The sequence below is a fragment of the Juglans regia genome, chromosome 12 (assembly GCF_001411555.2).
Source record: "Juglans regia cultivar Chandler chromosome 12, Walnut 2.0, whole genome shotgun sequence".
Taxonomy (NCBI): Eukaryota; Viridiplantae; Streptophyta; class Magnoliopsida; order Fagales; family Juglandaceae; genus Juglans; species Juglans regia.
The window spans coordinates 15,627,341-15,653,753 of NC_049912.1; the positions used below are offsets into that span (position 1 = coordinate 15,627,341).

Consider the following 26,413-nt stretch of genomic DNA (forward strand, 5'->3'; position numbering starts at 1 on the left):
TTTACTTGTGGATTCTCATAGCTAAGATTGGGGTGATCCCTCCATCCCAGGTTATACGTGTTCGAATACGGATCATAATTCATTTGCGGTTGCCCAGGAAAACCACCCGCCGCATTCACTTGCTCAATGTGCTCCTCTTGAAGAGTTGGGCACATATCGGTTGGATGCCCTACTACTGAACAAATCCCACAAGCCCCGTTTGCATATTACCTACAGCCATTTGACGAATAAGAGAAGTTAGACTCACAATTTGTTATTCAATGGAGGAAATATTTACCTCATTAACATGCTTAAATGAAAGGTCAAGCCTAGTGCCAAATTGTTGAGAATTGGCCGCCATATTTGCAATCAAGTTTCGCGCGGCCTCGGGAGTTTTATCCACTAAAGCTCCTCCATTAGCAGCATCAATCATGCTCCTATCAGTAGAATGAAGGCCCTCATAGAAATACTGGATAAGTAGCTACTCACTAATTTGATGATGGGGGCAGCTTGCAAATAATTTCTTAAAACGTTCCCAGTATTCATGTAGGGACTCTTCGTTGTGCTACCTTATACCAAAAATTTCCTTTCGAATGTTGGCTACCCTTGAAGCTGAGAAATATTTCTCCAAAAACAACCTCTTCATCTTATTCCATGTGACAATACTCCCGGAGGGTAGATAATAGAGTCAATCCTTAGCTGAATCCTTCAAAGAAAACAGAAAGGCTCTTAATTTAATTTGCTCTTCAATTACCCCCGTGGGTTTCATACTCGTACAAACCACATGAAGCTCCTTTAAATGCTTGCGAGGATCTTCACTTGCAAGGCCATGAAAAGTGGGCAAGAGATGTATTAGTCCAGATTTTAATTCAAAAGTAGTAGTAGCATCTAAAGTAGGGAACGTTATGTATAGAGATTGTTGATTCAAATTAGGGGCGGCAAGCTCTTTCAAAGTTCAATTTCCAACCATGACTTCCTCATCTTCTAAATCAGAATTGCTAGCAAATAGGGAATTAAGAGTCAGATTGTTCTTTTCAGAATTTCTCCGAGCTTCCTTCCTTAACCTGCACAAAGTTCTCTCTATTTCGAATCACACTGAAAATCACATTGATTAGAAGATCGAGTTACAATCATAAACAATCAAGAAAATTCTAATAAACCATGAAAAACAAATCAGGAACAGTCTAGAGTAATAAAAATAACTATCGAAAACTAACGATTTTTTTTTTCAAAAATTTTAAGAACGAAATAAGGATAACAAGAAGCATAAAAATCAACTAGAATCACTCATCAGCAACGGCGCCAAAATTTGGTGTGTTGTTGCAGGCAACCAAAAATAAAACCTATACTCTTAAAAATACATGTAGTAGTGCAAGTAAGGATCGTTCCTATGGAGAGTATTTAGCCTAGTTTTATGTTATGTGAACAAGGATTTTTTTTTTTTTTTGGGGGGGGGGGGTTGAGTATAACGAAAACAATTTTAAAATGAATAACTAAGAAACAATTCAAATTAAAGTATTGAAATCAATCAAAAGAACAAACTTTGGTCTAAGTCAACATCCACATCAGAATTTTACAACTGATCATCGATGCAAATATATATTAATTCATACGTTGAATATTCACCGTTGGAATTATTTTCCTATCTCTTCTTAGTCGTAATTAATTAGAAAACAAGCGATCTAATTAACCTTAACCACTAAACAATCCAAGACAAGCGCTAAAGGTTTAATCTAATAGCAACCTTAAGAATTAGAGAGATCGATGAAACTAAACAACACAAGCACAAGCGGTTGCATTTAATTTCATCGAGCGTTTTTCCTAAGTTCTAATAACTTCTGACACAGCAAATCATCAAATCTTAGTTGCTTCATAAATTAGAGGGATCAAACAATTATGGATTTGATGACTAATCTAGCAATAGATTGTAACGAATAATAAACTAGTATGCCTCCTAGTAATTAAACGAGACAATCATGAAAATAGGTATTTAAAAAATTCGATACTCAAAGCATAAATTGAACACTAAAACCAAATAAAATCTCACAATTTTATTGATTCCGAGGTTTCCGTTTCCTTCGACCAATTATGAAAGTTTAGCCATATAAAACCATCATAAAAACTAGAAGGAGGAGTTAGAGAAGAGGGGAGAGAGATGCCTTAGTATGATGATTTTTCCCCTCTTTTACACGTCCATGCCCCTTATTAGAATCCTACCAAATCTCCTATCCTCAAATAACCATATCCAAATCTGACTTAATTAAGGAAAATATTAAAAATAAAATAAAATCCTAATATAACTAGGAAAGTGGTGTTTTCCAGCTGTAACTTTCATGCACTAGATATCCAAAACATCTGCAATTAAATCGCATATTTGAATTGCACGATAAGGCTGAACGTTCTGAAACGTCAGCAGTGCAGGTGCGTCAACTTCAAGCCCGATTTCAGTTCTTTATTCAGCCGGTATCATTCAAAATTCAAAACATGAAAGTTGTAGATCTTTGTCTTGGTGATCCATAGAATTTTGAATCATCTCAATCAAAGCTTGGATGAGAGAGTTATGTCTAGATTACAAAAAAGTGTCGAAATTATCCAGAACCACCCAATTAACTTGGTTTTGCATTAAACAACTCGGTTTGCTTCCTAAGTAAAAATATAAGAATAATGAATACATTTAGGCACCAAATAAGTATAAAATACTAAACATTAAGGAAGAAAAATATGACACTTTGCATTTTCATCATTAAGCATAGAATGGATGTTAGATTGTGGTATCGTGACTTTCTCTTTTAAAGGGAGGCCTAAAGGATATTGAATGAGTATTAACACGCTTATTATTTATTAGAATAGGACCTATATTGACATTAGAAGTATCGAGGAGCATAGAGGTAAATAGCTATGACCATGCTTCTTACACCAAGTTCTCTTTATGAAAGAATGTCTCTCTTTCTCTTTTCAAATATTCTTCTAAAGAAAGAGTGAATGTATATATTATGTACAAGTCCTTTCTTGATAGCCCTTGTTAAGCACCCTATCAATTATAATTGTGTGTATGTGTATAAAGTAATGCATGCACGAAGGTTTTGAATCATGAGATTTTCATACATACTCTCTCAAGAAACTTATTGGTTGTTTCTATATGTAGTATAGCATGAAAATGTATATTTTTCATAAAAATGCATGTGCATCGGAGTAAGAAAGATTATGAAAATATTTTGATTGCAAAGGAAAGGAAATAAATGTCTCATGCCTTATGCTTTAAGCGATATGCTTTCAATGACGTGAAGAAAGTGTCTTAAAATGTCCCTATGAACTCATGCTTTAAATGACGAGAAGAAAACATTTTAAGATGTCCCTATGAACTAATATTAAATTGTCCCTATGAACTGACGTTTTATAGATGTCATGAAAGATGATGTTTAAACTCATGCTTTTAAATGATGTTCTTCTATTAATGAACTATTAAATGAAAAAGACTGAAAAGAAAGGACTGAAAGGAATGAAAGAAAGAAATGACTGAATGAATGAATGTTTTATTGTATGAAAATACGTAACGGGTATATAAATGAAAAGGGTACGAAAGGAATGGGGAGATTTCAATGCCGAGTAAGTAGTATTGTAGTGCACCCATTGCTGCCCTTGACTGAAAGGAATTCTCAATCTGTGGCCACGGGAGGAATTCAGGTCCAAAGGAAGACTGCTAACCCTAACACACAGGGCGTAATATTCTGTACCGGCCAAAGAAAGTGAAATATGAAAAGCATGGCTATTTCTTAAAATGTTATACATGAAAGCATAGTTATTGCTTATTTCTTAAATGTATATGCATGAAAGTATAATTTATTCTTTAAAATTTTATGCATGAAAGCATTGTCACGATTAGCAAACGTTTATGTATGCATGTTTTCAAAAGAAAAAGAATAGATGCCTAGTATGTTCACTGCATGGTGTACTATTTACTGAGTATTCGACTCACTTTTGTTTTAAATATTTTAAACGTCTAGGTAATGACGAAAAGGCTAGGGAGTAAGGCATTACTGCAGAGGGAGAAGCAGACGCCTAGGATCTTCTTTAACTAGAACAGTTATGTTTATGGATGGTGGGTTATATTTATATATAGACATTTTATGTTGGGATGGATTCTAAGAGTCTCTTATGGATGAATGTTCGAATAGAATGTCTATCAGGTATTCCCTTTATTAAATTAAAAATTTAGAGTACACGTGTGTCATGTCCATGCCAATCACATATTACTGGAAAAAGAAAAAGAAAGAGAAAATGGAAAGTAAAGAGAGAAAAAAAGAGAGGAAAAGAACGAAAAGAAATGAAGAAAAGAAAAAGTAAAATGACAGGCATGTACGTCGCGATCCCGCCCTTCCCGGGGCTGGGTTGTGACAGACTAGACTCGGTTTGTTTACAACCCTAGTCATAATCAAATTAGAGTTGCTTACTCTTTATAAACATTTGACTCAATAATTCTTTTATGAACTTAATACATTATTATACTCAACATTATTCTTTTGTCACATTGTTATACATAAAGTAACAAAGAATATTACTTATACAAAGTATCAAAAATAATTCGTATAACACAAAATATATACAATAAAAGAATAATATATATAGAAATATTATGAGTATTGTGACGAGCCCAAAACGAGTCGAGTTGAGTTTATACAAATTTTGTTCACGAGCCTAAATCGAGTCGAGTTGAGATTATACGAGTTTAGCTCTTTTAATATTCGAATCAATATTTGTGGTCACGAGCAACTCATTTATCAAATGAACCAAGTCCGAACCGAGTTTAAACGAGTTGAGCTCAAACTGTTCACAAGCAGCTCTATTCGTTTGCAGCCCTAAACCCTAGCCTTCAATTTTCCATCGCCGTCTCTCTCTCACCTTCAATCTTTCGGTAACTCTCTCTCTCTCTCTCTAGAATGTTTGAAGAAATTAAAAAGACCACTATATATTTCATGGGTCGATTATCAACATCCCACATCTTTTTCACATATCTCAATCGACCCATAAACAAGCCTAGATGCAACAACTGGCTTGCTTTGTTCCATCCTAAATCCCTCAACTAGAAAGAATTTTTGAAAATGGGTTTTGCTTTTTTCTAAAAAATCCCAAACGAACTCATCTAAACTGTATTTGTTGGAAACATCACTAAAATAAACCATGTCATTCATTGCAACATCTACAACATTTATAGTTCTTAACTTTTGTCCCTTACCCTCATCTATCAACACCTCCACTTTGCCTTATGCCATCACCTTCATTTTCATATGAAATAAAATATGGATCTGGATTCGTTGTTGGTTTCTTTAGTCAAGACAACGTTAAAGAATGCCAGTTGGTCGGCAACACCCAAGATTTAGGTCAAGAATAGGCGTGTAATATTCATAAGGAAATGCACGTGTAAGTAAATAGAAGTTTGAACTACAGCGGAATAAGTAAAGTTTTAGTAGGAGACTAAACACTATTTATACCATAGGTTTAAACCATAAATAGGTTTATCCATTAATCACAAGAATATCTATATGTCACTTCATTTCCCAAATAGTAATAATATACAGAACCATCTGTTTGTTCCCTATATCCAAGCACGACGAACCAAACATGGTTGGTTGCCGAACTAAATAATACAATTCCAATATAAACAATACAGTTACTAATAACAGAGATAGGCCTTCGTACCTATTGTTCAAGCGAGGTTGGTCCTTCCTTGGGTACCTCTTATAGGGCTACCTCCGCATCAACGTCTATGATTGTTAATAAGTGTTATTTTTATATGATTTTTATCACTCTTTTATTTATCAAAAGTGTCAGTTTTCCTTTAATTCTATTGATTTTATTTCTATATATTTTTCTTTATTTTCTTGGATTTGAGAGAATAAGAAGATTTAGTGCAAAAAGAGACCATTTTGATACAAAAGAAGAGACTATGAAGCCAGACCGACTAGAGGCGATGAGATCTGAAAAGGCAAGAAGACTTACCCCTCAGTAGGCGAATAGTCTTTCCTCTCGATAGGCGAGAAGACCCAACCGCGACCAATCTAAATGACCAATTTAAGCAACCAACCTAAATGACATCATGTGCAACAACTAGAAAATGCGAGCAACTTTACCGCTTGGTAGGTTGGCGAGAGGGTTCTATCGTCCTGGTCAGGAGTCTTTCCTCTCGGTTGGCGAGGAGACCAGTTATATTCAACGCACACGACATCTACTCGGTGAGACCCTTCTGGGTTCTGCAATCAATCTGCTGATTACCAGGTCCTCCCAAACTCCGTAAATCAAGCCGCTTATTACTGAATCTTCCATTTTAGATAATTTTGTTACTTTTGGTATAATTTCTTTTATGTTAACATTTATTTTTAGAAACTATTTTCCAGATCTTTAGGCTAGATTGTAGTTGCATTTATCTTGCTTTCGGATTTGAGTTTCTACATTTATTTAATCCCATCTTGTGAGATGAATAGAAGAGAGGAGGAGAGTTTGAGTTTTAGAGTAAAAATATTTCAGAGTTTATTCTTGAAGTTTCTTTGAAGTAGGGGTAGGCAGCGGGGTCCCACCCCCTGTTACCCCGCACCGCCCATGCGGGGGTGCGGTCCCCCGCCCCGCATGAAGGACCCATAGCGGGGGCGGGCTGACTCCAGAGGGGCCCCGCTCCGCACAGTCTCAAAAATTAAAAAAATATATTTTTTTTTATATTTATATAAATATATATTGTATATAAATATATATAATTTGTTAAAAACTTGAATTCAAGTTAATGGATTGCCTTGGCCTCCTATATAAATGTTGGCTTAGGAGGCCAAAGCAATCTAAAATAAAACTTTAATGAGTTTATATTTTTTTGAATAAAATTTATAATTATATTATATTATAATTTGGGTCTAAAAAAAATTTAGACTCAAAAAAAATTATAGATCCAGTGAATCACTGGATTGAGCGGGGGGTAGCCACCCTCGCCTCCAGGGGGCGGGGTGCGGGATTGAAACCGCACCCCCCTCATGGTGCGGGGCGGGGGGAGGGAAGGGGGTGCCCTCGCCCCACACCATGCGGGTAGCACCCCTACTTTGAAGGAGGTGGATATGGGGAGCAGATGTGAGAGCCGCATGCTTTAACAACCAACTCCAACGAAAATCACTAGTTTTATTCTTTTTGTTTTCAATTTCATTATAAACTAATTTTTATTTTCTAGAGTTTTGATGTAGTCCAGCATTGAACACACAACTTATATTTTAAGTTATCGTATTTTCAATATTTTCATAATTGAGTGTTTATTCATTGTTCTTAATGCTTGTAATTTTCTAACTAATTATTGTTCGATCTATTGAATTGCAATAAGACAAGTGATTTGTGATTAAAGCTCGAGCATTAAGCACCATTAGTTAAATAAAAGTAGAGATACTTTACCGCGATTAGTGTGATTTTCAAGAAAAAATCAAAGAACTTAATGAGTCTCCAATTACTTAAATTCACATAGAGATATAAAGCTATTACTTGAAGATATTTTTAGTATTGTTTAAAAGAAAATATTGAATAGTTAAGAGATTTTTATCATCAACTTGGGATAATTAGAATTCTATAATAAAGAATAATAAATTGTGTGAAATTTGCTAGATGAAATCAAATACTCTAGATCTATTATTATTATCTTTAAAATCTTAATTTTAATGCTATTGTTTTCAATTTAATTTAGATAATTTATTCTTCAAATTTCAATTTTCCAAATAGTAATTAATTTAGTCAATTTCAATATTCAATAGCATAATTATTCCATGTGGGTTCAACATCCGTTTTCATTAAAATATTTTACTACTTGTTACGATTTTGTGTACTCGTAGATATTTTTATGCGGACAACTGTGATAAACGAAACCATAGGTAGATTAAACATTTATAACAAAACCGCCAATGAGAGATAGTGCATGTGATGATGTAATGCACAATTTCATGTAAAAGATATGTGAACATATATACTTGTATGGACGAAGAATCACCCTTTAAGCAAAACACATGCATTCATAGTCATGGTGAGGAATATCCTTGGAGTAAAACACAAGTATATAAATATGGCAATGCATCACCCTTTAAGAAATTACCCTTTGTGCAAAACCCAAGTATATGTATATATATATACACACATATATATATATGTTTCACTCAGTCGAGGAATCACCTTTTCTAATTTTCTCAAGCATATAAAACTCATATCACATAATATAGATTCTCATCACATAAAGTCTCATTGTATAAAATGTTTGGAATGGAAAATACTCCACCGTTTAATTCTAGAAAATCACTCATATCCAACCAACATGCAAGATGATTTGCCTGTCTCAAATTATCCAGCACGCCAAAATATACATGTTGCATCGATGACACATTCTACTCGACTAACTAACCCAAAGGCACCACATATGATATGCCCAAAAAAGCTCAAATCACTTCACTACCCAAATACGTTACTGGAGTTGTTCCGACTATAAATGACAAGGATAAAATTGTCTATTAAAATCTTGAAAAACTAATAATATTTAACAGAACAATTTAGAAAAATAATGTATAATTTAATTAGGTATTAAAACGAATGACACCAATACATAATTAATAATTAGTTGTCAAGAAAAAATAGGACCGTAGATGGTGCTGACACGTTGGATTGTGACTGGTGCAGAGAAAAACAGTCTAGGGGTAAAATCCACGAATCTCCCTTTCCCCTTTACACCAATTTTTACCCATCTCTTCCCCACCTTAGTTTTGATTGAAGCTCCCATTCAGGTGCCCATGATGTCCTTGTCTTCTTCTTGGCCTGATCCTCGCATTTTTTCGGCTCCCATTGTCTTAATTCTCATTTGTTTATCGTTCGTGGGCGCTGACGATGCCAAGGGGAACGTTGGGGAGGCCCCCAAGTCTCCCTCATGCAACAATTCCTTCGAATTGGTACTTTTTTTTTTCCAAAGAACAATTTCAAGTCGTCCTCCCTTCTTTTGTCCATTTCTTGAAAATGTCGTTTATTGATCTGATTACGAGATCTTGGTTTATACTCATTTTTCGCATCTCCAATTATGGAGATAGTTATAGAGCTTTAATGGACGTATATAATGTGGCATTTGTGTTGGCGTGGAATATTCATGATTAATAATTAAAATCATAACATAGTTCTTATGTGGCATGATGAACATGTTTTTGAGATATAATCACGCAATCTCTATTGGAATACCATGCATTTGTTTTGGCGTCGAATTTTCGTGACGAATAGTTGAAATCTTTACATAATTTGTGCGTGGCATAATGACAAAGGTTTTTAGGATTTGATCACGAGATTTCTAAAGGTCAAACAAAATCCTATATGTCTGTTGTTTAAGAGGTGAATTTTGGCCAAGTAGTTGGAAATTATAAACGAAGTCATGCACAAATGTAGTCTCTCATTTTTTTTTTTTTTACTTATTTTCATGTATAACTTGACTCATTGGCTGGTAGAGTATGGGACTAGAAACTTCATATGTGATAGGCAGATAACTTGTGGCCGATGAGGTATATAATGATGAATGAAAAATCAGCTTCTTTATACCTTTTTGGCTGGAGGTATGAATTAGAATTTAGCTTTCTGTGCTCATGGTTGCTTTAGAGAGGCAAAACATTGTGGGGGCAAAATAAAATAAAATAAACTTTATTTTTATTTTTTATTTTTTTGGGTAAGCCAGATGGATGTGTTGGGTATGGCCCACTATTGGCATCTGTAAGCCAGGGTGAAACGATGAGAATGTAGTTAAAATTACGTACTAAAAGAAGTAGGAAGGTTATAAGGCCATTTTAAATTTAAGAAAGGAATAACATCGTACAGGAGAAAGAATTGAGAATGAATAATGTTAGTCTATTTACCTATAAAGAAATGTTAATAGAGGCCTAGTAGCATGATTGCAGACCTAATTTTGTTAGATTATATTTGATTTTTTTTTTTTTGTGTCATTTGCATTTTCTTTTTTCAATGTAAACCAAGAACAGAAAGATAAGCACCGTTATCTTTTGTAATATTAAAGGGTTGATGAATGACAATGCTGGCTACCTTGTCTTATGTCTTTCGGGCTGTATCTAATACAAAAGGGAATTTCATTAGGTTTAGGTCTGACCAAGATTGGGGGGTGTGAGGGGGATATTGAGGACGTGTTTAGAAGTCTATACAAGATTGCTTATTTTGTGGTGTAGAGTTGAGAAAAGTTATTTATTGTACCTCGAATGATGGAGGGGAGAGCTTAGGTTTCTAGGTTGGTTAGGGTTTGTTTTAGGGACCCAACCTAGATTGCTTTAGTTTATTTTAGGGACCCAACTACTCCTGGTATGGTTCCAGTAGTTTTGGGTATTCATTTATCACTAAAACGTGATAATCTTTTCGAAGCGTTTGGGGGGCTAAATATGTGGAAGTGTTGGGTAAAAGGTATTCTATTGCAGATAAGTATGCTCATTGAGCTTTTTTATGAAAGCATACTGGGCGTGGTTTGGAGATATTCTGGAAAAGGTAATGATACACCTATATCTCCTGGAAAGGGTAATGATACAACTATGACTCTTTTACAACTACGCTACAACTCATTTTAGATGCAACCAATGTAGTTGTGACATTTCATTAAAAAAGAATAATTTCGATATTACATAACTACACTTGATTTAAAATCAAGTCGTAAAAGAGTTGTAAGCTTATCATTTTCCTTCTGAAAATATATTGTCTAATATTTTGATGGTTGTCACATTTCTTTTGTAACTTGATTTATGGTATGTAGAGATGTTGTCAAAAATTCAATTCCCTGAGTCTTTTTTGTGCGCTTCCTGTGCTATACAGCTAAGCCCATCTTACAGTTTTCTTGAATATAAATTACAATGAAAGAACCAGGAATGAGTTTAGGTAGCATAGGATGCTTTGTGTTTCAGTATTATAGTGTTAGTAGAAAATGCAAGAAAGGTGCTGAATCCTTGTGCTTATGAGACATATAAAGAATTGGATAAATCTTAGTCCTAAAATTCAACAGTTCCAAGAAGTCAAGCTCATTAAAATAGAAAAACAATGAGTTAACTGCATCCAAGCCTAAAGTGATATCCCTTAATACACTGCAAAGGACGAGGGTATGATCTTGTAAAATCTGGCCACAGAAGATTTTGAATAATTTGATGTGAAAGTCAACAAATGTTATTAGAGGTTATATTTATAAAGTCTGATTCTACCAATCTTGTTAAATAATTTTTGACACTTCAAGCCTGAATATGTATGGCAGATAAACTGATGGGGTCTCTTTACTGCAATTAAATCTTCCAGGTCAAGGTCAAGAACTGGGTTGGGGGTGCTGAAGGCAAAACTTTGGTTGGGATGAATGCAAAATTTGGGGCTCTAGTGCCTTCTCATGCTGAAAAAGCCATCAGATTGCCTGCAGTTTTTGCAAATCCCTCCAACTGCTGTTCCAGTTCATCTTCAAAGGTATTGCATTGGATTTCCATGTTTAAACTTGTAAAATCTCTTTAGTTCTTAGTCAAAAAATTTCTAACACTGAATTGACCACTTATAAATGAGTTAAAGATGAGAGGAAAGGAATACCTTTTTAAATGTGACCTAGGAACATATTTGATAAATACTGATAACTTGTAAGATTTTTTATTATGAAACTTATTTATTCTTCTGGAATGTGAGTTCGAACTATTCTTACCTGTAACCCCTCAATGAAAGGCCCAAATCACATAGCCTATATTCCAAAAGGACTAGTCAATGATACAATTGGAGCCCCATTGGAACCTTATAAAGAACAAAAACTTCTCATTCCCAAGCAATGTGGGATTCTATACACCATCCACTCTTGTCCATATCATATGGGGTATCACATCTATCCCCATTAAATTCCCGATGTCCTCGTCGGGCTTGTCCATTATAGGTGGCATGGCTCAAGTCCCACATTTCTAGTTGAGAGCAATAGAAAGCCCAAACCACATGGCCTATATTCCAAAAGGACTAGTCAATGATACAATTGGAGTCCCATTTGAACCTTATAAAGAGCAAGAACTTCTCATTCCCAAGCAATGTGTGATCTCATACACCACTCACTCTTATCCATATCATATGGGGTATCACAATCTACCCCCCTTAAATTCGCGACGTTCTCGTCGGGCCTGTCCATTGTAGGTGGCATGGCTTAAGTTCCACATTTCTGGTTGAGATAGACTCTGATACCATTTGTAACGTCCTAAAGGAAGACCTAAACCACATGGCCTATACTCTAAAATGACTAGTCAATGATACAATTGGAGTCCCATTGGAACCTTATAAAGAGCAAGAACTTCTCTTTCGTAAGTAATGTGGGATCCCATATACCACCCATTCTTATCCATATCATATGGGGTATCACATTACCAATCACTTTACCTTAAATTCATGATGTATACATACCATGGAAAAATATTATAACTGTGGGAAAACCGTGAAAGCTTTTGAGATTTTGAAAGAACTTTTAGTACTTGAGTTGATGTTAGACCAAAGGATTCTTTTTTTTTTTTTTTTTTTTTTGCTGAGTAAAAAAGGTAGGAGGGGCAATCGAAGGTGGCTTTCCTACTTGGGGCATGACCATAGTAGAACCCTACCCTCTGGAACAGGCATAGACAACAAGAATCAGCAGATGCTCCCTCAAGTTGGGTCTAAGCCATGGCGTAGATCCCAACCCCACCGAGGAATACAATGAATCTTTAGGTGGTTAATACTAATAGTTTAGGTGATTCCATATGTTTAATGTGGTGCTTCTATGTTTAGGCCTCGTTTGTTTTCACAACACATTTCATCTCATCTCATCTAATCATTACAACTTTTTTAAATTTTCACACAAAATAAAATAAACAATTTAACTTTTTCAAATCTCAAAACAATAATAATATTTAAAAAAATATATTTTAACAATATTTTATTCAATTTTAAACTTTTATCTCAACTCATCTCATCTCATCTACGAAAACAAACGAGACCTTAATGTGGTGTACCTGGAATGAGAGGAATGGTTGCTGTTTTGATAATAGGGAACGTTCAATGGGAGGGTTCAGGGACTTCTTCTTTCATACATTGTAACTTTGGGCTTCGGCTATTGTATTGAATGAGACTAATTTTAATGATTTTTATGCTGTTTTTCACAGCGCTTAGCTTCTAATTAGGTTCATCTCTCGTATACTTCCTGTGTACTTGGGCCTCACCTAATTATGTGGATTAATAAAATTCTTCTTACTAATAAAAAAAAAAGTTTAGGTGATTCCATATTTAGATCAAATTTAGGACTTAAGACATGTCAAACCTCTTGGGAGTAGTCCAAAGATCATTGAGTAAGGGTGGTTGTTAGACTGAATGATTGATAAAGCATTATTGTTTCTCTGATTCATAATGCCAAATGGATGAAATTGTTAATTTTGTGAAGAATCAGCTTAAATATGGTTTTTTTCTGCTTTTCCAGCTCTCTGGATTTATTGTCTTGTCCATACGTGGTGAATGTGACTTCATGCAAAAGGCGAAAGTTGCACAATCGGGAGGTGCTGCGGCCTTGGTGGTTATGAATGACAAAGAAGGTATGAATTTTAAATGCAGTCATACAGATTGTTATCCACAATCTTATTAATAAACAGCTTTTGATCCAACAGAAGACATTTTACAATATACGTTGTTTGCAAATACAACCTTATATTTTAAAAAACTTTTGCCACTCTTCTTATATTTGTTGAAACTTTTATTCTTTTGTACCTTGCAATGCTAGTTATTTGTAAGAGAAGTGCTTTAGCCTCAAAAGGATTTCACAAAAGTAAATTTGCAAACTGATGTGATTTGGCATGGTATGCCAGATTATAAAGTTACTTTTATTGTAAAATAGATTTAATGTATCATATGAAGCCACGTCAGTTTGTGAGTTTACTTTGGTGAAATCTCTCTGTGGTTGTAGCACTTCTCTGTTTGTAATTAGTAATTATAAAAAAATCTGTTCTGATTTAAAATATAAGTCATTTCTATATTTATTCATTTTTTAATAATATTCATTCATCTTCAAGTTTGATTTATGGATACCATATTTAGGTTGTATTCGCCAAAGGAATGGATTTGTTTTTAGGTTGAACTTTTAGGTTCAATTCTTAGATTTACTATCAATTGATAACATGGAATTATTTATTTAAGAGAAATGCTTTAGCCACAAAGGGATTTCACAAAAGTAAACTTACAAACTGAAATGACTTGATTTGGTATGTCAAATTGTAAAATTATTTTTATTGTAAAGTAGATCTAATATATCACATGGAGATATGTCAATTTACTTTTATAAAATCTCTTTTTGGCTGTAGCACTTCTTTCTTGTCAATGTTTAGTAGTTTTCAGTACTTGTTTAATCTTTTTAAATTTTCTATGACTAAAGTAGTATCGCCTCGATCCTTTGTGGGTTGTGTGGATTTTGGGTTTTTCTGTATTTTTGATGAGCAAGTTAACCTTAATTGTTATCAAACAAGGTGTTTTCCGATTACAGGAACACTTAAGAATAAAATGAGGAAAGAGTGAAGAAGCCTGGAAACTAGGAATAGAAAAACCAAAATGAGAAATCATCCAATGATAAAAGGTATTGATGAAAGAAATCCTTAATTTCCGCCGCCATGTTTTCCTTATACTAAGGCCTCGTTTGGTTACACAGATGGGATGAGATGGGTTGGGACCATTTGTGAAACAAAATGGGGCCTAAAAGTTCTGGTCATTTTCTTCAATTCACAGACACTGCAACAAACAACTTGATCTTGTCTTCCACATTGCTTCACTTTGTGGACAGCTAAATCTCCCTTTCAGCCACGCTAAATGTTCCACCATGCTGCGAGGCATGACCCAATTATTTGTTAGTTTTTACAAGTATTGGCTGTTCAAAACAAAGTTCTGACCAATCTTGGTAGTGCACATAACCCAATTTAAGCCAGACAAACTGGAAAATAGAATTCAGTACCAGCTGCCTCGTAATGCAGTAATAGGTGATCTATGGTTTACCTGCAATGCCAATCCATCACAATAATACTGTTTTCTTAAGTTATCCATGAGTGTCCGGAATAAAATTCTGACAAGTCCCTTTATCCAAAATAAGGATCTTCCTAGGGCAACTGTCTAAACAAAGGGGTTACTGTTGATACCTGGTTCCCCACATATTCTTCCAAGGGAATAAGTTATTGTCATGGGGATATAACACTTATTTTCAAGCATCCCATGTTTTAACGGGTCCAACAGAGCTTGTCCTCACCATGCATCCATTCTCGCTGAATAGAATACAAACAATCCAAGAATGCGATAAGAATCTCCACCTCCCGAGTCCCAATCTTTTGAAGCCTTGATAAAATACACTTCTCATGGGGGAGCATCACTAGAAAGCAGTTTGCAGCTGGAACTTGCTGGTTTGGGTTGGAGAAGGTGACCGACTGAACTTCTATTGGTTATCTTTTTCTTCCAGATGTGCATTGGTGGCAAAAATTGAGCTGGGTCTCAGCAGAAGAGCCAGGATGGGGAAGGATGGTGTGGTGAGACTGGTGCATTGATCGAGCAAGTGGTGAGCAGGGGCAGTAAACCAATGCTTGTTACTGGCAGTGTTGACGAAGTCTGCTATTGCTTAGTCCTGAGGAGTGATTTGGTATAAGTAAAAAATTGCTAAACTGTGAATTGGTGTTGTAAAATCATTAAAAACCATAGTGGTGGTGGAGGTTCTGTGGCAGAGAAGGCACAAAGGCAGAGTGTCGATGGTGGGCTGCTAAACGAGGACAAGGGGGAGTGTCTGAATTTCTACCATTGCAAAGAGATGTTATTATCTTAAAAAAGCGAGGAGGACAGGTGTGTCAGAAAACTGAAATTGGGTATGGGCTGATTTAGGCTAGTGGGGTGGGTCTAAAGCAGAACGATGAAGATTGTTAGGGCCAGTCATAATGCAATCATCGGGGACCCAGGTCTTGAAATAAACATTGCCAATGATGGCCATGGCGCTCGGATCTTGGGGGCGGTTAACTGCCAGACGTGGTTTATGTGCTACAATATGTACTCTTGCTATTTCCTCAACCATTCCATTATTCACGTTATCCACTTGTAGCCTTAATCCTTGGAATTCTGAGTACTTCTGATTGGGTTTTTGAGCATGCTGCTGCCTATCAATGTACTCCAGCTTGAAGGAAGTGTTAGATGGCATGATTGTGAAAAGTATACCCAGATGCTTTATGCCACTGTGCCCACATTTGGCATACCGGTTCAACATATTTAAGAAATTCTCTTTTTGTGATTATTCCTCTCTCCAAAGCCCATTTCTAAAACCTTCAATTCTACACAAAAAATCAGTAGTAGAAGTGTAGATGATGGTTTTTTTTTTTATTGCTAAAATAAATTTTATTGAGTCAAGTAAATAGGCATTGCTCAAGTACATAGGAGTGTATGAAAGAAAACACCTCGTTACAAGTTAGAAGGTAGAAAATAATACAAGAGAGAATGAACACTAGTTCCATTGAGTACAATAACAGAAGCCCAAAGAAATAAGGTGCTGAAAAGGAAGCTTCTAAGTTCATCCAAAGAGCACACTCCCTATGTTCAAAGCTCCTATCATTCCTTTCAAGCCAATGCACCGCATGAGATGATGGTGCAAGCATTTAGTTCTTACTTAAGTGATATGGCAGAATTTATCACTTCTTCCTTTTTGTGCTTTACAAACCCTATGAACAAGTGAAGTGATAACATCTAGTCTTTTTGGTCAATGCCATTGTCTGCCTGAAGCATTATCAGAACTTTTAGTAGTTAATTGTTGTAATTGAAAGTTTCACTTTGTTAAAAAGTGAAATGCAGACACACTGTTTTTAAGTTCCTTAATTTGATCCTCTGAACATGTGAAGGGTTGCAATTTATGTAAACTGTGTTTACTGCTTGAAGCATTAGGGAAATTAGGGGATGCTTAGGGAATGAGATGATATGAGAGTTTTTTGAATAGTAGTGAAATGGTTTGTGAATAGAAATGAAATTGTTTAGATAAGATGTTTTATTGGGTTTTGGGAAAGGAGAGAGAAAAAGTTGAATAAAAAATATTATAAAGTTAAAATATTGTTAGAATATTATTTTTAATATTATTTTTGTTTGGAAATTTGAAAAAGTAGAATTATTTTTTGTGTTTTGTTTTTAAGTTTGCGAAAATTGTTACGATTAGGTAATGATAAGATGAAAAAGTTGTTGAAATTAAAAAGTGTTTGTGTTTTAGTGATGTTTGGGAAGAAAATTATGAGAAATTTTGAGATGAGATTAGATGAGATGTGTTTCGCAAACAAGCCCTTAGGTATTAACTTTAGCAATCAGAACTTTCAACTTTGGTTCAAAACTAAATTCTAGCCAAACAATAGGTACCATTATTTTTTTCATAATGTTATCATGTTAACCTTATCAAGATTATATTGTATGTGTGAAGATTTTTCGTGTTGGAACATAAGAAAATTAGCTGGGCTTGGGTTTTTGTAGCTTTGGACCGGTTTCAAATGCCATTTGACATCTCTGAAACAACTTATGTCGACATGTTCTTAACTTTTACTTTGTATTTTTTTTTTTTTTTTGGTTTTAATGCAATGGATCCTGCTTACCAGAATATGTTGAAACAGAGAATTTGACTTTTGATCAATGACTTTGGAGGTTTTTATTATTTTATTCAATGCTAATTTTTTGTCCTGTGTTGCAATCATTTCAGGTCTTTCTGAGATGGATTGTTCTGACAGTGACGCTGCTTTAAATATATCGATTCCTGTGATAATGATTTCAAAGTCAGGAGGAGAAGCTCTTAACAAGTCTATGGGTGATGGACTGAAAGGTGAGCGTCTAAATGTTTTAATTTCTAATTATTTATGCATATGCATGTCAGTTGTTTACATTGACTGCTAGTACATTTAAAAGAAGCAAAGACATCTTTATTCTATACAGGAACATGAGTTGGTTAGGGAAGTTCTGGGTAATATGGCTGTCTGGGACCATTGGAGAGACACAGAAGTTGGAGAATGAGAAGTGCCTTTTTTTTGTTTATTCATTTTCACCACGAGAAATGACATAGCTTGGTTTTTTCTATACAATGGGGGTGTTTAAAAGATGTGCATCATTTCCCAAGAGTGTACATGAAAGTAGACTCACTTTTATGAAGTAAACTCACTTCTATGGTATCTGACATTATATAGAGCAAAATTTTGTGTTGTCACTATTGGAATGATCATGCTTAAAGACACTTTCTTGTTGTAAGTGGCCTCATTTTTGGTCACATGGATTAAGGCGTGCTTGAACTAGTGGGCGTGAGATTGGGTTGCAGGAATGGTCTTGATCTTCATTCCTTTTCTGGACTATGGCCATCAAAGTTAACCATGTCTCCCATTATATGGCAGCTGCATCTTTCTTGTTTACCACTTCACATAAAATTACTAGTTTTCATGCTTGTTAATTCTTAGAAGTGGAAAACAATAAATTCCCCTCAGCTTTTATTTTATAATAACATCAAAATCATCTCTTTCTTTACACGAAGCCCTAACAGAATAAGTTTCTGGTAATCTTTGATATTTGTTTCTCTCTCTCTCTCTCTCTCGTGTGTATTTTACGATATTTGTTTCTCTTTCTGTCTAGTTCTTGTCTTTGGTGATTTTTTTGAGTAATACACAACCTAATAGATGAGGGGAAGTTGATATATTCTTGGAAACTGCACCAAGGTCAGTGTCACTTTTAAAAACCTCAAGGGAAGTCTTTGCGTTTTACCTATTCTTCTAGTGGGTACAAACGCTAGAAATGTTGAAAGAGCAAGTAAATTTTTAAGCCTATCTGTGCATAATTCAAGGATATTTTCTATGGGGTGGGATCAATAACGATTTTAGTTTTTCATTTAGTAAACTAGTCAAATATTTGTTCTCCTAAGTAAGCGGGTGGTGTCAATAACATTGTGGGTGCAAAATGCTATCCTGCTCTATTGCTGTGTAGCAATAGAAGCCTGCTAATGCTGCTTCGGCTGTTCTGTTTTGCCTTCTCTTCGCTCTAGAAATGAGTGCTAGTGGTATGGGAAAGATAATATCAAAGCCACATAATGCATTTGTGAATGATAAGACAAATTTTAGACTCATTGCTCCTTGCAAATGAATGCCTAGATAGTAGAATTGATTCAAGAGTGCCAGGTATTCTTGGAAAATTAGATATGGAGAAAGCTTATGATGCCGTTAATTTGGAATTTTTGCATTACTTACTTGGAAGTTGATTTTGGGGAGAGATGGCGTTCATGGATTATGTATCGCATGTCTACCATGCAGCTCTCAATCTTGGTGAATGGAACTCTTAGCTTCCTCAATAGCTGCCGGGCTTTAAGACAAGGGGATTCTTTGTCCCCTCTATTATTTTTTGTGGCATGGAAGCTTTTAGTAGAATGTTGTCAACGGTAGTTGGAGTTGGCTTTCTTTTGGGTTTCTTGGTGGGCGAGACTAATTGTGGTACTCTTAATACTCTCATTTGTTATTTGCATATGGTTTGTTGATATTTAGAGGTGGGTCATATTCACATACACTATCTGAGGGAATTTCTTCTTTGGTTTGCAGCTATCTTTGGCTTGAAAGTAACTTTGCAAATGCAAAAGTCAAAGTTGGTTCCGATAAGTAGTGTTTCACAATACAAGGAGATTGGCTAGCATATTGGGATTCCAGGTATCTTCTTTACCTATGAAGTACCTTGGTCTTCCCTTAGGAGTACATTTGAAAGGTAAGGCCATATGTGACAATGTGATTGAGAAGATTGAGCAGAGGTTGGCAGGATGGAAGAGAACATGCCTCTTGAAAGGTGGTCGGATCACCTTCATCAAGAGCACCCTCTCCAATTTGCCCACCTAGTTCCTCTCCCTTTTTCCTTAGTGGCAGGTGTGGCAAAGCCTATTGAGAAACTTTAGGTCGATTTTCTATGGAGTAAATTAGGTGAGGAATTTAAATTCCATCTAGTCAATCGGTGGAATGTATGCTCTCCAATATCAGGTGGTGTGTTGGGGGTTTGGGATTTGAGGATGTTCAACTAGGCACTTCTTGGAAAATGGTTGTGGTGTTATCACCAAGAGAAGGATGCATGGTAGAGATCGGTGATTGACTCCAAGTACAGTGGACATGGCAACTGATGCTCCATTGTAGCAAGTGGGGGCATATGGTGTGGGGTTGTGGAAGAATATTAGAGGAGGATGGGAGCTTTTCTATCAGCATATTAGATTTGTTCTGGGTAATGGCTCTGGTATATGGTTTTAGCGTGATATATGCTGTGGAGATAGGGCCCCAAAGCATAGTTTTAAATTTCGTACCGTACCGAAATTTTTCGTACCGGCCGGTACAGGTACTATATCTACTTCGTACCGGCCAAAATACTGGCCGGTACTGGACGTACCGGCCTCAATTTCAGCCTGTACTGGCCGATATTTCGGCCAGTGTTTTTTTTTTTTTTTTTTCAAACTACAAGCTTATTTTTTAACCTACAATTCATACTAGACTATTTATAATTTATATATATATGTATTTATATATAATTTATTTATATATAGACTATTATTTTGGAATATAATTTTTATATATAATTTATTTATATATCGTGTATTTCGAAATGTTATCCCGAAATGGTACCGGTACCGAAATATTTCGTTCCAGTGCCTTGACCGGTACAACATCCGGTACGGTATTCAAAACATTGCCCCAAAGGACTCTTTTCCAATAGTGTGCAGGATAGCACTTGAGCAGGAAGCTTCGATAGCTCAGTATTGGGAATTTTTGGAGGCTCTCTGTAGTGGAATGTCAATTTACTTAGGGCAGCCGAAGGTTTGGAATTTGGTGTATTCTTAGACTTCTTTGATTTATTATATTCTATAGGAGCTAGGGATGGGGGCAGCGATGGGGTGTTTTGGATCCCTTCCTAAAAAGGGAAATTCTGTTCTGCTCATTCTATGATCATTACTAGTCAACACCACAATCCTTTTCCTTCTAGGTGCTTCTTAAGGCCACTTTCTTCAGTTGAGCAACTTATTTGGTGAAGATTTTGTACATGGACAACTTAAGGAAAAGACGGATCATAGTAATTGACTGGTGTTGCATGTGTAAGAGAAGTGGAGAGACAGTGGATCATTTGTTTCTTCATTATGAGGCGGCTAGGGCCTATGGATGATATCTTTAGTAGAGTGACGACGGCATGGGTTATGCCTGGGAGGATGGTGGATCTCCTTGCCAGCTAACGAGGTTTATACGGCATGCCGCAAATTGTAGCAATATGGGAGATGGTACCTATATTTCTATTGTGGTGCATTTGGAGGGAAAGGAATGATCAGAACTTTGAGGACAAGGAATGCTCATTGGAGGAACTAAAATGCTTCTTTGACTCACTGATGTCATGGGAAATTGATGTAGATTTCAACGGCCGTAGCTTTCATGATTTTCTTGTATCTAGTTCTTGACTTGGTGTCTTCTCTTGTATATGTCTTTGTGTACTTGGGGTACGCCTATTTCCTATTGTATTAATAAAATCTCTTTTACCTATCAAAGTGCAGGATGGAATCAAGATGTACTTTTGGAATGACGTATGGTGTGGGGATGGACCACTAAAGGGGTCATTTCCAAAGTTGTTCAATATTGCCTGTGTAAGGAGGTGTGGGTAGCAACTAACATATGCTATTCTAATAGAACCTTCAGTGGAACTTATCTATTATTATATCTGTCTAATGGGAGGTTGAAGTCGTAACTACATTTTTTGAATTATTGTACTCTCCGATTCAGACAAGGTATGGAAGATAGTATTTGGTGGTTCTTTCCTTGAGGAAGTTTGTACTTAGGTTGTACTATGCGGCATTATCACTTATGGATGATTCCCATTTTCCTGGAATGGCATTTGGAAAATCAATGTACCTTTGTGAGTAAATTTGTTTATGGACGCCGACTCTTGGGAAGATTTTGACTTGCATAATATAAGAGAAATGTCATAAAGGTGGATTGGTGCTGCATGTGCTAAGGAGCAGGGTCCATAGATTTTTTTACAACAAGGAATTCCGGAGACCGTGCAAATGTAACATATCTTTTACTCGGTTAAACCCCAGACCTGTGTAACACGTACCCATCGCACCAATTAGGTAAATCATTGGCTTTTCACCAATAAGTCTCCCCTAGAAATTGTTTGCACCCAAGGGTTCGAACCTTAGACTTGAAAGGAGTATACCTCCAAGATCAAGACCCTTACCACCTGATTAAACCCCTAGGGGTTTGCAGGGAATCCAAAGGTCACCTTCTCCTCTATTGTGAAGTTGCAACAGCATTGTGGAATGTGATTTTAAGCTTTCACCGATCTCAGAAAAAAAAAAAAAAAAAGGAATGTGATTTTAAAGCTTTTGGAGTAGAATGGATAATGCCTACAAAGCTAATAGAGTTGTTAGATTGTCATAAAGGTCAATTGGAAATCACACGGTTTTAGCCACTTGGAAGATGGTCCTTTTGTGTTTAATGTGGAGTATGTGGAGAGAGCGAAGGGATGTTGGTGGAAGAGCTAAAGAATATGTTGGTCAAATTGCTTTCTACATGGATAGGGGCGTATACTATCTCTCTTTTTTGTAATAATTCTGAATTTATGTGTTTCTGCTCGTTTATAAGCCCTCATATTTTCAATTATGAAGTTTGTATTTATCTCATAGTTTATATGTGGTTAATTGATCTTTTTGCAGTGGAACTTTTATTATATGCTCCAAAACGTCCAGTTGTTGACTTCTCAGTGGCATTTTTATGGATGATGGCTGTCGTAACAATTTTATGTGCTTCATGTTGGTCCCAGATAACTGCTCCTCAGCAGGCTAATGAGCGCTATAATGAACTATCTCCAAAGGTTTCACCTTCAACCATTTATTCATTCCCTTTTTTTCGATAGGAAAAATAAGACTTTATTGAATCTAATGAATAGCTGTAGCCAAAGTACACAGCAATACAAGAGGAAGCACATAGAGAGAAACAAGAAACTCATGAAAGCTAGCTCCATTGAAATCAATAAATTTGTCAGTTCATTCTCACAAACTTGAATTTCTTAACTTTATAGAATGATCGAACGATGAACTTCCCTTTCTTGGAAGGGGCCCAAAGAATCTTATCTACATCACCTGGGCGTAATCTAGTAGAGTACAAGAGATTCACGAACTATGTGGGGGTGTTAATATTCCAGTCATGAGCTGCTCTGAGAAGGTTAACATTCCACTGTGGGGATCCTCTAGTGAACTCCAATAGATCAGCCACTGAAGCCTCCTGAGTACATTACTATATGGTCTAGGAGAGCTTTCGAGAGCCTTCTCACCACACCATAAGTCATGCTAGGATTGAGTCCTTGAGCCATCTCCTTGCCTGAGGTCTAGTATGATTACAAGAAGCTCTCCATCGTTTCCTGATGCTTTTCCTTAACCCTATGCCATGTGGCCTGTGTACTTTATTAAACCTACTCTAAGCATTACTGAATTTCGAATCCACTACTGCTTTCCGTAAAGGCCTCCCCTAAATGTTGGTAACCCCAAAGCCACTTCCCTAGGATGGCATAGTTAAACAAAAGCAAGTTTCAAACTTCCAAGCCTCCTTTAGACATCGGAGAGCACACCTTAGTGCAGTTTACTAGGTGAAATTTAAATTTCACGTAGTACGCTCCATAAAAAGGTGTCACTGTAACTTTTCTATGCAATTAGCCACATTTGTGGGAAGGGAAAACAACAATAAATTATATGCAGGCAAGGGAGATCCTACCACCTTTCAATAGATACATCCTCATCCAACCACCCAAACGATGCTAAATGTTTTCAATTATACCATGCCAAATAAACTTATCCGTAAAAAAGGCTCTTAAAGATAGGCCTAAATATTTCATAGGCCAAGTAATGTCTTGCATCCAAATATGTTGGCAAAATTATCTACATTGGAAAAACATTCCCCACAGAAATCATCTCTGACTTAGCAAAGTTCACTTTCAACCCAAAAACAGCTTTATAGTGTAGAAAAAGAGTCTTCAAAGAGCAGATGTGGTTCGGGTTCACCCCACAGAATATTAAGGTATGATCTGCAAACAAGAGAAGAGATGAGATATGTTAAGCACCCCAGGATTCCTAGCCCCCACAGAAAGGCTTGAGGAAAGCCCCCGTCAACAGTAGTTGATAACATTTTGCTAAAGACCTCCATGAAACAAAGAGTAACAAAGACAGCAGGTCACCCTGTCTCAGCCTCCATGCCAACAAGTTTTTTTTTCCCTCATGTTGCTGCTTCTGTCTATCATCATCATATTCGCTAATCTTATGGATCTGTTTCTTTATTGCCCAACATTTTCATCCATTTGTAGCTACAATGTATATTTATCATCATTGATACCCTGTTAAATTGTCAAGCTTTAAGAAATTTATATAACATTTTTAAGAATTGCTGGAATGGAGACCGAAATTTGTTATTCTCCAGGAATTAGAAAATTTGTGCTCTAGTTGGCAGTGAGACATCTTCTGTTGTGTTCTAAACTTTTTGTTCTTCTACAGAAAATAATAGCTATCTCTTTGTGTTTCTTGAAAACCCATTTCCTTCTCCCTGATCCCACAAAACAAAAAAACTAAATCAAATATTTGCTTTAATCGGTCCCTGGATGTTCCAGGCAAGCAATGGTAAAGTTCTACTCATTATTTTAGATCCTTTGCTAGATAGAGTTTAGTTAATGGCTTGTCATTGCCCCTTGATGCTTACCTTGATAGAAATTGAACGTAATCCTTCCATCTCCTGCATTTAGAAGTCAAAACGTGTCAACTATGAGTGCACTGCTTCATAAAGGATATTGATGTCATTGGTGAACTGAGTGTTTACTGCACCAATCTGAAAAAATCCATACACTTTTATTTTCTCTCTTATATGTTCTATCTAAATTTGGTTATCCATCACAATGCTTTTTCTTCTCTCTTTCCCCTTTTCTGGCCCTTCAGTATTGTATATTTTGTGGTTATGTGGAGGAGCATTTGGAGTGAACTGTCTTTCCCTTCATTGTGCAGAACTTTTCCAAAGCTGAGACACTCAATGATGATTCTGAGAATGAAGTCCTTAATATTAGTGCCAAGGGTGCTATATTTTTCATCATAACAGCATCGGCATTTCTGGTGCTACTATATTTTTTTATGTCGTCCTGGTTTGTGTGGGTGCTGATTGTACTTTTCTGCATTGGTGGTGTTGAGGTAAGGTAGTTCTTTTTTGACACTTGTATATTTATTTGTTTTAACCCCTAGGGGTTGGCTCAAGTGGTAAGGGCCTTGGGCTTGATGGTATGCTCCCTCCAAGCCTAAGGTTCGAATCCTCATGGGTGCAAACAATTTTTAGGGTCATCAGACTGGAAGAATTTCCCCTTAAATTATCCGAGGTGCACTTGCGGAAACTTCTTGTCGAGTTTGTGCACCCCTGGAATTAGTCGGGATTTTGTTCTCGGACACCCGCTACCAATCAGAAAACAAATGTATTTATTTGTTTTTTTTTTTTTTATGGCTAGAACTAGATAATTTATTGCTTTTTGTATCATGCCTTGTTTTGATTTATATTCACTTGAAAGGTTTTCTGGTTCTTCTTTTAGTAACATTTTCCAGGAACATATTTTAGAAAGCAGAAAATTATTTTAGGTTAACGTCAAAGTGAAGTGGTTCATGTTAAAGTGTCCAACCAAAAGCTAAAGTCAGTTGGTGCTTCGTCTCAACAAGTACATTAGCCGAGCACGTACTCAACCAGTTGGAACTTCCTTTCAACACCCTCTCCAGGGTGTTAGCCAAAATAATAGAAAACAAATCCAATAGATTGAAATGGCTCAATTTATCTAGAACCATCATCAAATAGGCCAAGCACTTCAAGACCAATTTGGATAATGTTATTTTTTTTTGAATATTGGTGATTTGTTTGGTGTTCAGATTTGGATCATGTGGGATGAATGGAGAGCGAGGGTGGCAGGTAGGAGGGAGGGATTTTTTTGGATATTAGTTACATTTCATTGGTGATCATTTTACTTAATGACTTTCATTAAAGATCCAAAAGTTTAAAATGATTTCAAGATTTTGTTAGGGTTTTGATCAAACAGCAAAAATATCAATCACATGAAGGTCTTGACTGAGCCATGTCAAATAAATATTAATATTTTATTTGAAACAATTGAATCCTTAATTTTGCAACCCAGGTCATTTGTAGAAAATAAATTTACATTCATTAGGAAATTTTTTTTAAATATATTTATGATGTCATTGTATGACCTGGGTCAGTCCTGTGGTCGGACATATGGCCCTTGAATGTCTCACCTTTTCTTCCCAATTCTCTAAAAACTTCAATTTTCAAAACATGTCTTCTTTCACTTGTTAATTGATTTATGTTTTTCCAGTAGTTGCAGAATA

General features: G+C 36.0%; 1 protein-coding gene across 2 annotated transcripts in view; it reads left to right on the forward strand.

The window, feature by feature from the left end:
- The first annotated feature begins 8,686 nt into the window (after positions 1–8,686).
- The window catches only part of LOC108993852 (signal peptide peptidase-like 3), a 32,506-nt gene continuing 14,779 nt past the window's right edge, over positions 8,687–26,413 (forward strand). The window contains exons 1-6 of one of the 2 annotated variants that reach the window (XM_018968885.2): positions 8,687–8,927; positions 11,296–11,454; positions 13,457–13,568; positions 17,717–17,836; positions 22,715–22,872; positions 25,043–25,222. In XM_018968885.2, coding sequence (XP_018824430.1) covers positions 8,772–8,927; positions 11,296–11,454; positions 13,457–13,568; positions 17,717–17,836; positions 22,715–22,872; positions 25,043–25,222 — 885 coding nt within the window. In that variant the 5' untranslated portion in view covers positions 8,687–8,771. Of the gene's footprint in view, positions 8,928–11,254; positions 11,455–13,456; positions 13,569–17,716; positions 17,837–22,714; positions 22,873–25,042; positions 25,223–26,413 lie in introns of both variants that reach the window. The other variant, XM_035683672.1, reaches the window with a different exon arrangement.